Source organism: Falco peregrinus, chromosome 11 (genome assembly GCF_023634155.1).
Source record: "Falco peregrinus isolate bFalPer1 chromosome 11, bFalPer1.pri, whole genome shotgun sequence".
Classification (NCBI taxonomy): Eukaryota; Metazoa; Chordata; class Aves; order Falconiformes; family Falconidae; genus Falco; species Falco peregrinus.
Genome location: NC_073731.1, coordinates 21,406,409 through 21,419,094, shown reverse-complemented (window position 1 = coordinate 21,419,094; position 12,686 = coordinate 21,406,409). Strand labels below are relative to the sequence as shown.

The following is a 12,686-nucleotide window of genomic DNA, read 5'->3' as shown; positions in this document are numbered from 1 at the left end:
TGGCAACACATAGTAAATTTTGATCCCAGAGCTAAACTATACCTTGCCTTACCTGAGAAAAGTAGAAAAGGGGATAATTTTCAAGTTTTCTATTTGGAGAACCTTTGTACTAGGTAATAAGCTAAACCTAAATAGCCTACAACTCTAAACAAGCTAAAGTAATTGCAAACCATGGGGTGAGCTGTGAGCACTACTAACAAACACCTTTGGGAGAAACTGGGGGGATGTGGTCCTGCAGCTCTTTTCAGAGCCATACAAATGAGTAAGTTTCACACTTTTTCAAAGGCAGTACTGAAAGTGTGGAGATCTTTCAAAAGGATCATGCCTCCAGGAACTCTCATTCTTCTCCACTGCCCTCACCAGCGTTGCCCTAAAGGAAGCACTGTTTGGCATTAGGACAGTATATGTTCTTATGTGTTCACTATTCTATTTCATTCAATGCCCTGTTCCCGACACTGGATGAAATGCCTGGATAAAACAGCTTCAGTGAGCAAACGGCACGAGGCAGCCTTCTCTCTTGCTCCTTCCCATCTAAACTGCTACCACAAAAGCTATTTTTATGCATTTTGAAATCTGAAAATACACTCATTGCTCCATTCTGATAATGCTTAGATTTAAAAGAAACAGGGTTGTTTTTTTCGGTAGTTACAGTGAAAAAAAAAATTACTATGTTTGTATAGTACTTGTGTGTTTTAAATAACTGATTAATTTTGCTGATCCTAAAAGTATCAACAAATACTTTCTTTTATACTATTGTGTCAAAAGACTCAGCAAATGACCTTCCAAGTACAGTAGTATATTTGTAATGGGTAGTATCAAAACCAGTTTCCATCATGAAATTGCTGACCTTTCCCCCACAAATTTATGGGGTCCCTGCTTCAAACACTGCAGTGTAGTTAACAAATGTTCAAGGCCAAGACCCTGATGTACTTAATTGCACTCTAATTTCACAAATAGTAATTCCATGATGCCACCATATTTCAGCAAGTGATTAGAAATCTAGTCCTACAATCCAATTCAGCCCAAGCCAGTAAACACCACATAAATAGCCATTTCATTGAAAAGTGTATATTACACTAACAAATCCATTTTTAAAAGACTTTTAAACCTTTTCTGAGCTATCTTAAAAGTCGTATTAGAAGCATAGTTCAAAACACACCTAGAGAGATGGACAGAAATTATTTTTTTGCGAAGAATACAGAAGAAGCTGTGTAGCTGTAATTCTGTCATACTTTGTATCGTGCATCACTTGAGCAAGCCATTGACTCTGTATGCCAGGCTACATACAGCCCTAGTCCCTTCAAATCAGCATTTTAATAAGTAATTAGGCACAGACTGTTCTTTTAGCAGAGACTGGTTTTAATGTTGTTGGCCCCACATTTTATATTTGAAAGCATCATACTGGGTTCTCTGTTCCACTGTGGCATCCGTATATTTAAAACAACATAGTATCTCTTGAACATTTCAAATCTTAATTTATAGATTTTCAACACTTCCTGCAACTCTGGTTTGTTTGGGTGTGATTTTTTTCCTCCCCACTGTTTGTATTTCACACTAGAAACCCAAACTGTGAAGAGGACCGTTTATGAGATACTATATGAACACAGAACATCTGCAAGTTCTCAGGAGCAGAGATCGTCTAAATAGGCAAAACCAAAGGCAGTAACTTTCTAAAGGTCACATGGCAGACCAACAGCAGAGATGTAACACCAAGTCCTCTGTTTCCTAGTCCAAAATTCATCTACTAAACAAATGATTGTTGTTTTTTTCTAGTTAAGGAAACCCAAGCAAAACTCATGCTGCTACAACAGAAGGGAACAGTATCTCCTCCTTAGCAGTACAGTTACAGAGAAAGTACCCGATGGCTCCCCAAGTTGTTAAGCATGGGTAGATTGACAGACTGAGAATGAAGTATTAAAGCTGTCTAAGGTTAGAAATAGAACCCACAGTTGGCTTTGAAGATATGACACATTAGTTAAAATTGACCCTCAAATCATTCACATTCAATGGCTATTTGCAGTCCAGGGATTGCATGAGCATACAACTCCAGTACCACATCTCCACAGGATGTAAAGCAATGCAGTATAAGAGAATAATATCTTATTACATCCTTTATATGAAACAAGTGAAAGCATATTTTATGGCAGAAGCAATACCAGGGGCTCAAACTTAGAACACCAATGCTGACCCATGATTCTATCCTTGGTTAAGTAGCTGTCAGCATTCCCAGGAGACCTTCTTGTGCACTGTATTCCCTTTACAACAGCAGCATATTTTTAAACCATTTATAAGCATGATGATTTCCATTTCTTATATTATTTGAGAAAAACAATCTACTGGTCAAAATACAGATGTGACTAATTTTGTAGAACTAATACCAGAACTTAAATACATTCAGTAGTCTAAAACCTGTATCTACACACTGAAATACATATATCTTCAGCAATACTGACACTGTGGCTTTAGTGAAGACAGCTATCCATTAAAAGCTGTCGTGTTACACGCAAAGAAATACATAAAATAACCCTAATGTTACAAAGCCTACTACTCAAATGTTACAAGATGGCAGGACAGGGGTTTGCCTGGGCAACCTTAAAACAAACCTGATTTCCCCTGTGATATAGGCTTTGTGTGATGTCTTGTCTTTCATGGTTTTTGTATTTAGTTTAAATCACAAAAGCATGGCATTCAATATGATATTACCCAGTATTCTTTCCTTTAAGATATACCTTTTGTATTGTTGTCCAACTGGCACCCAGACCTTGGACAAAGAATTATCATTTTTTCTTGGATTTAGCCACAGTACTGATAACTAGAGAACCTGAATCTGGAAGGGGTATCTTGGATACTTCAGAGGACAAAGTGAAAAGAACGCTTACAAGTGATGCTGTGCCTAAGGCAGGGAAATGCTTCCAAGCATTTATCATGCTGTCTGTAGCTATATGCTTCTTTTAGTAGCTAAAGAGCAATTAGCAGGCTTCTGTAATGAGTTCAGTAGCAAGGCCAAATCAAGGGAAGCCTAACATCACCTGATCCTTATGGTGGGACCCAACCAGCATGCTCTGGCTCACATACTGGGTTCATTCTTCCAAGATAAAGTTCTTCACAGATGAATACTGCAACATTTCAGGGGATGAAACAACTGAGAGATTGAAATCTCTAAGGGTCTGAAGATCATAGCAAACTTCATGGTATGCATCACACTTCTTTGTAAAGATCAGTAAATAGTGATAGGTATGTTATTAAAAATGAATGCAAACACATTCTTAGTGAACGCTTGTGACTTTGCTCACACAAAAGAACTCCAAACAACAAAACCAGTTCCTCAGTGTAGCATTCAAATACATTAACCTCCCTTTTCTTGTTGGAAGTGCCCTGCTTTAATCACTGCATTCCTCTAAATGTCAGCAAAATGCACAGCAATTATCCCACTTTATTCATCTTCAGAACATAGTCCATCCCATGCATTGAACCAATCAAGTTCTCTATCAAGAAAATACAACTGTCCTCTACAGTCACAGTTTTCTATAAAATTCAAGCCCTTATTAGAAGATATGAAGGTACTTGAGTTGCTTGTGTTACCAGTGAAAAAACTTCCTTCAGTTTTTTTCTGAAGAAGAAAAAAAAAATAAGAAAACGTTTTTGTCAGTACAAGAAAAAATTTCCTCAGCAGCAAGTGGGACGCTGCCACTGAAATTTCCCAAGTCAAAGTTTTACTTAAGGACACCTGAAGAGGTTCCTTAGAGTGACATTGGGTAGATATTCAAGCCAAAAAATTAAAAGTTTCTCAAACTAATATACAAATGGAAGACAAGAGGATCTTGCTATAGAAAATACCTATTGATTAGTAGTGAGTTCACATAGCCATCTCTACTTAAAACAAAAATGCTTTTTAATATGAAATTGCAATCCAAAATAAGTATTGGCTTACCTGACCAGAAAGCGATGTAGTCCAACATCAAAACTTCTGTAAGAAAAAAGATTCACCATATTTTAATAATTAAAAAAAATAAAATACTACTCTGTTAGGTATTGTACAAACACTGCATTTCAAAACAATCAATAATACCAAAAATAAATATAAAACTGCTGGAATTGATAAAAGAGAAGCAAAAGTGTAATATTCAAATTCCCAGCCGTAATGACATGTGAAATTTAAGATTATCATCATATGGAAAGATTTAGATGCATGTTAAAAAGCTCACAAATCCCTTGTTTGGTTATTTCTTCAGTAAAGCAGTAACATTCAGAGTGGTATAACCCACACGAAGCATAAATTGTTTATATTCTGTATAATTTTGGAAGCATCCTGATAACCAGCGAGTCTGCATGTTTCCTGTCACATACACAATGATCCTCTACGCAAAACTACTGTGCCATCCCTCCTTTCCCCTTTTGTGCTCTGTACTGCACTAACGGATCACTGTGAATTCTCTCCATGATAAAGAATAGTCAAAGAACCCCCTTAAGTCTCCTTCAGATACACAGAATATACTGAGAAGTGGGCCTTACAAGCGTGTTCCACTCAGCTCTGGTGAGGAAAATAACTTTGAAGATTTCTGACAATAAGTACAAGTTAGATCACACTAAATTACAAGAACCACGCCTAAAAACTTCAGCATTAACAACATACATTAGCCATAAGCATCAGTGTTTGTTTTCCTTTTCTCAGCTGTCCCTCAGCTAGCTCAGCAGAATCAAGTTCACGAACAATATACTAGCAAATCCTTGATACTACAGGAAGGTATCCACTGATTTCAGACATTTACTCAGTATCTGAAGTACGTGCCAGTTTTATGATACTATCAGTGTAATCCCAGATTAACTGTGTGCATAACAGCACAATTGGAAAAAACAAATGTCTTGTTTGTAGTGCTGGACTTGCTCTGAAATGGGCTTCATTCTGTGCACAGAAAACGTTTTTGCATATACTAAACTCAAGAACCCTGTTAAAAAAAACCAACTGATTGGTCATTTGGGTACAACATGGTTTTATTTTAACAGTATTGCTTGCAGTGTGCTGCCTCCTACCTGGAACAAGAGAAGTCATCAGATAGTTAATGGCATCCTGGTAACAACAGATAATGAGCAGTAGAAATTCTAGGAGTTAAAGAGGGAGGGAAACACTGGTTCAGCAGGGTGATGATGAGGGGAACAAATTTCCCACTTAAAAGCTGCCTTGCAACAGAAAAAAATATTCTGCCAGGAACATGCACATGGCCACCATTAAACCTATATTTTCACATTCCTAAAATCATTCCCCATTTTACATTATTGTTTTGTTACTGTGTAATTATACTGCATGAAGTGTATCCAGTTATCTTTCCGCGTTCCTCTTGCCTGAACACATACTGTAATTTGGCTCCCCCTCTTCACCAAAATATTCTGTGTTGTACAGCCAGTTGTTTGTATCAGAGCTGCCCACAGTCTGCATTTATACCTCTGAAAACCTTTTCTTCCTAGGACCAAGCACTTCAGTATGCTTGTGCTGGGATGGGGAAAAGAAACTCATAGAATTCCAGGGAACAGATATATGCTAAATAGTCGTCTTGTGTATCTTCAGCCAAGCTCATCTTTTCAGGTTCTCCTAGCTATCCTGCAATGGCAATGACCACATCTGCTATCGTCTCTGAAGGGACACAACAACCGAGCTTCTTGTGGACAGCGATGTGGCGCATAACAGTACCACCACTCTTGACAACGAACGAAAAGCCAAAGGGCTTTGGCCTACAATGAACATGGAAACTGAATGATCCTGCTAAGCTGAGATGATCAGAGCTGAAGGAAGTTGAGTGGACAAAGTTGAGGCAGAGTGGGCTCAGACAGGGAGGGAAAATTAGACCTTTGCTGTGGACTTCAATGCCATCTTTTCTCTCATTTTTCACCGTTACCAAAACATAATGCACTTGTTATTAAAAAAAAGCTTTATACTTTATTTCATGCAGGCTTTACTGATGGAAATATATCCACAAAGTATTCAATAAGTATTAAAAATGAACATGCATAGAACCAATTTATTAGAATAAATGAAAAGAAGGAAAAAAGATGAAAGCCTCACTAGGTCCATTATTCCTAAGATGGATGCTGTACTGATACTACCTAAGATCCTGAATTCTCAGTGTAAGCAGCCAGTTAAAAAAATTAACTACACTATGACCAACAGAATTTTGAGAATATACAGTAGAATCAAAGTGTGCACCTAGATCTTAAAATCACCTTAGGATAGTGTAATTGATTAGTTCTAAAAGCAAGAACAAGGCCAAACAAATTCAAACTGTAAATGAAAAAAAATAGTTGGGATTGCTTAAGGCTATGGATATTGGGTACATACACTTTTAAGCACCTAGGATAACGAATAGAGAGTGTGCAAGGCAAAAATACTGAAAAGCTAGAGGCTGGTTTTGACAAAACACTATCACAGACTCTTTCAGCTGTTCTACTTGTTCATATTTAAATACGTACTGTATTTAAGTCTACAAGTGAAGTTAAAGTACAGTGAAGTAGCAACGGAAACAGATCTGGTAGTTGTAATTAATCCTTCTGTTCTCAGATGGAAATATAAAGGGGTAAAAAGGGTTTGTATAGCAATGTTCAGACTGCAACTCAGGGTGGAGTAAGCAACTTCATTAAATGAAAAAAGAACAAGTTATCACATTGCATTTCTACTAAACATTTCATAATGATCCCCTTCAACATCACAGGAATCCACCTATCAGGCACAACAGGGTGTCGCCACAATTAACTCAATTACACCTGCCACAATTATACACCACACAGACATGATTATCTAAGTACACCCATATTTACTTGACATAGCAATATGGTTTATAATCAGCTTCAAACAGTGTATTTGATCCTGAGCTTCTCTGCAAAATACAGGATTTATCTGGTAGCCCCTGCAATTTAGGATGCCTCAGTTACATAAAAGTTTCACAAATGCTTTTTGAAATCCTATAACGAGCACAATTTTCTGAAATAAAGGTTTTAATTAAAATCTAAAACAACAAGGGAAAGGATATCCATAGCAATACAAGTAAAAAATGCTCTGCCAGTTAAATTCCTTACACTGCTAAAATGTCAGTAGCAAAATAATACTTAAATTTTTGGAGAAATAATGGGTAAAATCTAGTTTTTCAAAATAGTAATGCAGTCTTTGAAGAGAGCAAAATCTTGACTAGTCAGTGGAACAATAAAGGGGAGATATATTTAACCTCCATTTCATAATCATGTTGCTCATTACAGACAATTCAATAGCTATTTACTTTATAAAAACAACTCTAATTGCATTCCTCTGAAGGGCAGTTTTCAATCAGTTCTGTACACAACTAATGCTTTTGTTAAGCATGAAGTTCTACTTTCTGATACATTTCAACAAAAGATTATACATATAATCTTTCCTAATCAAATTCGTCTTTTCCCAGTACATCAACTAGAAATGGGTGACCAACAATATACATACACTAAACTAACAAGGACCTTTTCCAAAATACAATCTTTGAAATATCTGCCTGCAAGCACACATATCTCTCCTCAAGGTACATTTTCAGAATTATTTTAGACATGTGGTTTCTGCTTTGAAAGCTAAATGCATAATGCAACGAGGTGCCTCCAAATTTGCATTCAGCACAAAGCTGATGGGAGAGAAGTAAAGAGTCCTTTTATATAGAAAAGATATGAAAAGGCAGAAACATGCTGGTATGAACCATAGTCAGTAGCAATAGCACATGCACTGAAATTGTCAATCTGATGATTTCCAGGGAAAAAAAGGTACAAAAACCTTTTTGTCCCCAGGATACAAAAAGGCATATATACGTATCTGAAAGACAAATGAGTAAAACTGTGGTAAGTTGCTGTTCATGCTGCAATTAGGGTATCAGTGAAGCCAATCATCTGTTTCCCTCTTGTGTCATAGGTACTTTAGACTCACTCTGAGATTTCCATCTGTTCAATTTCTTTATAGTTGGACCTTATTTTGAAGTCCTGTGCTCACCACTTGCCACTTAAAGAGTGCATGGCTCTTCAAGTGTATCTGCCTATTGCAAGCTGGTGCATGCTGATATATGTCAGGATCAAAAACTGGTCAGGACCTTCTAGGACCTTGTTCACACTTTCCTGGACAGATGCCCTGAGCTCAGCACAGGTCAGCAGACACGGTGGCTCCTAGTGGAGCTACAGATTGACACACAGCAACAGACTTGCTCCCGAGCATTTTCATCCAAATGCCCACCCCGGTCAGCACTCTTTACAAGCATGTTATCCGATGGATTGCGTATGGGTCCCACTTTCCACAAGGCTGTGTGTTCCTTTAGCTGAGGTCTAAACTCCAATTCCTCAGCAGAGGAGTTGTTTGAACCTTCAGTATACAACTTTTAAATTCAATGATGTTTTGCCAACCAATGTGATTCAAGGACCTGATGCCACACCTACCTAGATGAAAACTGCTACTCATTAGCAGCATTAGGGACTACAATTCGTAATTCCAGTATGATGGCTAAAGGACCCCCAAATCACAAGGTTTGACTGTGAGACCTCATTCCCAATAACTTACAGCCAAAAAAACTTAAGTGCCAAGCACCTGTCAGGATCATATGAATCAATTTAAACTCATTACTAGAACCATTTTTTATGAAACTAATTGCAGTAATTGGAGTTGCCAAACCCTGATTTTCCATATCCATATTTTGAAACCATGTGCTGAAGAGAAAGCAGCACAGCTTTGTTTTCTGTCAGTTCCTCCTGAAGGACTGCTGGGCTGCACACTATTCCTGGAAACAAAACACAACAAATCATGCAACATTTAGCATAATCTGGGAAGTATTTGGCTAACCATGCACTTCAGCAAAGATACCCACTGCAAGCAGATGGCATACCACCACTCTGAAAAAGCAGATAGCGGCACGATTCTAACTTTGGGCCCTTCCTTATGGGGAATAGATCTAGGTAGATAGCTTGCCATTTTAAAGAGTTCGAAATCAGTAACATATATGGAGACAGGTAAATGTGATACTGTGTGCCCACAGACCGTACTGCATTGCAGACAGAAACATCCTAGATGCGTTAAAAACAGTCATGTTGCTGCTGGAACATGAACACTTTTGAATGCAGGAAGGAATGGTGTAGTTTCTGTAAGCAGAGGAGGAGTTCAAGCAGCAGCACTACCCTACATTTCACTGAGGCAAACAATAATTGCACTTAAATCTCTTAAAATCAGCTAGACTAGTTGCCATCTATGGTGATGATCCAGCAAGTGGATTATTTGTTATAGCTTCAGCACTCTACCCTGTGGGTATTTAACATCTCTCAAAAGAAGTATTGTAGTCGCTGCAACATTTCAAGAATGGCCCTCCACACTTCCTTTTACAAATATGGCTAAACTTGACATTAGAAAGTGTAACTCATTCACATATCCTCAGGGTAGCCCATCCTATTTAACCACAGAACAGTGTTTGCAAGACCAGCACTTCCATTAGCAGCCTTTGCAAATGTATCTGGCATTTTGCCGGTGAGCTGCTGACTAAGAGTCTCTCACATCAGGACATTTTGCACTGGAGACAGAGAGGTCACTGAATGACAGTTGCCTTCACTGGCACAATGCTTTTAAGTTGCTTCATTGTTCCTCCTTGTCAAGCAATATCTTGGAGCCAGAATGCCCAAGAGACTGTGTAAATGACAGAATTCCCCTGACAGATGCCCCACCATTTATTTCTGGATCCTCCTACTTCTGCTCATCTGTCTTCCAATGCTGCCCGTGGCAACCTCCCCAACTGGCAAGCCCTCAAAGATGAAAGCTTCCAAGTTACAAGTAATTACAAGTGTGCAACATAAGTCTCAAACATGTTTTAGAGTCTTGCTGAAGATAAGATTACTACAGGGAAAGCAGATAGCAAAGTCTATATGCAGGTTTTGTAACTGCTATTATTTAATGTCTCAGTGAACTATAAAATTTACTGAAGCAAATTCCCTAGAGGGGGTACGCCTAGTAGACTAAGTATTTTTCAGGTAGTGACTGCTACCAATTGCTTCATCATCATCTTCATTATTAAAGATCTGGGAAAGCCATCCATATTTTTAAGACACTTTTGCCTGTCTACAACTTGCATGTATTCAGACATACTGTTTTCTGCAAGTTTACTTGAAACCTACACCTTCACAGCAAAGCTTGTCTCTTCAGTGACAATCAGCACACTTCCTCTTAACTGCCACCACACTAGGATACACTATTTAGAAAACAGATGCACAACCTAAAACAGAAAAACAAAAATCAAGTTGCCACAAGATATTTTACAGTAGAAATAAAATATAGCAAGCAAACTGAAAATATTCATCTAAAAAGCCCAGACTGTTTAGTCTTGTTTGTTTTTAAAATGAAGATGGGAAGATGCATGATAAAAAAAAAAAAAAAAAAAAAAAGAGATCCACTACAATACAACCACTCATTTGGATCTGCTACCTAAACTATAGAATATACTTTTGGACACTGAACCTTGAAAGTCACATCACATTTTCTGGGGACTCTTGCCACATACAAGCATGTTCTTGGAGTTCTCATTTTTACTTTGGTCTTTTAATTAGTGCAAGACACTTGGTGAATTTCACCCACATAGATTTTCCAGTATTCCCACTGATATGGCATTGGAATCAGAAACAAACACATAATATGGAGCTCTTTTGGCTTTCCTATCATTTCCTATGTAAAACCAAAACATCACCATTCTTACCACGCAACATACAATGAAGCAAATCCTGGCTCAATCCAATGAGAAAACTCCTGTTTAATGAAACGCAACATTCTTTTAAACATCAAGATTTTAAGAACTACTTAAGCCTAGATCTCAAGCTTCAATAGACTGTCTTTTCTTTGCAAGCTTTGATTTTAAGTTTTAACCACCTGCAATGCAGCAAACTAGTAGTAGCTCTCTTTTGTCTCAATGTAAAAATGCAGTTAAAAGTAAAAAAGATAAATCTGTTATTTTAAAGAAAAAATATGAAGACTGTCAAATGCTTTTATATCATGTCTTTGACAAGCAATTTCTTGTTACATTAATAATAAGCAGGACTTGTATATACATGAAGATATCTATCATATTCTCTGACACTTACTTAAGTATATGCTAGAATTTTAACACTACATACTTAGATAAAACACTTTGAACTTCTGTTCTGTTTCTTCCTGGAATGATTCAGCAGTACCAGGTTGCCTTTTGGTTTCCCCCATTATTAGAAAAACCAAAGCTGCCACTGCATTCAGCTTGTGCTACGTGCCTCCATCCAGAGTTCCCACTCACTGCTGTGGAGCTCTTCAGGACCAATACAGCCAATGTGTAAATATTCACCTTACCTCACAAAAACAGTACTTTGTAAATATGTGATTAATTTAAGGGTAAACAGAACAAACCCTAGACATTTTACTTGTGAAGGATTTCCTGCATAGCATTGCAGGGAGAAGCTAGGGCTTCCTGTACCTATGAGAAGTGGAAATCCACAGTGAAATACTGACCCAGTCAAAATCAGCAGCAAAACCCTCACCGATTTCAACAGAGGCAGGAATACCTGGACTGACTCTGGCAGCCTGTATAACACAGGATACAGTCAAACTTTGGTATACACCTTGTTAAAGGCACCTTCACCTCCGAGTAGAAAATAACAGTAAGTCCCAAATCTGTAGTTTCAGTTATTAGTTGGAACCCCAGGCTGCAGACCTGCACAGCAAAAATTATCTACAGTAAGATAGCTGCAAGAAGAAAGTTCTTTTGTGGACCACATAAGGAGACTACACAAACTGCTCGTGGTCTCAAGCCTAAAAATCGTATCCATAATCTAAGATGTTTTGTTGTTTCATTTTAATTTAAACACACAATCTGTATTGTATCAGAAAGTCTGAGGAAAGTTTTAATGATCTAACACAGCAACTTCCCCCCACCCCTGCAATCTCCTGACCAGAGAGACAAGCAGAATTTTAAGCAGACATCAGTCATTGCCGATGTTCATGTAAGATTACGCACAGGTTTGCCCACTTAGGAGGCTTTAAGACAAATTAGTTCTGTTTCTCACAGATCCATCACATTGGATCTTGGTGATACAGTTCAGCAGATACTTTTCTTAAAAAGAGCAAATCTTCTTTGTATTCCGTTACTTCTGTATTCTCTCCTAGAACCTTTCAAAAGAAATATTACTTTAATTTTATACCTTCCCTGATTCTTCAAAAGCCTGTGGTAGCTCACGGAGAGTGATGAAACCTAATGCCCTTTATTAGCGGCAAACTCCCATAGGGTAAGTTCTTCAGTCTTCCTCAAGTAAGACTCTTGCAATGCAGTGCGATTGTCCAATTATTATGAGTTCCCTATCTTTACTGCAAATGGAACAATGAAGTTTATTAATAGTCATTACTCATTTTCTACAGTGGTAGTGAGCAGCAGTAATAGTTCGTATCTATGCAGAGCTCATGTCAAATACTGTGAAGAATGGGCTTCTTGGGTGATCAGCAGTAGGTGGGCTTAGCTTGTTTGTTAAAAAAATTCAAGTTACAGTAACAAACCAGTCACTATGCAAATCAGTTTCCAATAATTATGCAATTTAGACCCAAGAAGGATTAGTACGCTTCATTATTGTCTCTTTTTACACTCCAAAGAGACAATTTTTTTTTTCTCTACAGAAGAGATTTAAGGAGCCTTTTAAAGCTTTAATAT

At 37.7% G+C, this 12,686-nt stretch overlaps 1 protein-coding gene across 2 annotated transcripts in view; it reads right to left on the bottom strand.

The window, feature by feature from the left end:
• The window catches only part of HHAT (hedgehog acyltransferase), a 162,395-nt gene that overhangs the window by 121,556 nt on the left and 28,153 nt on the right, over window positions 1–12,686 (bottom strand). For both annotated transcript variants that reach the window (XM_055816445.1, XM_055816444.1), the window contains exon 9: window positions 3,932–3,967. In XM_055816445.1, the coding sequence (XP_055672420.1) occupies window positions 3,932–3,967 (36 nt within the window). The remainder of the gene's footprint in view (window positions 1–3,931; window positions 3,968–12,686) is intronic.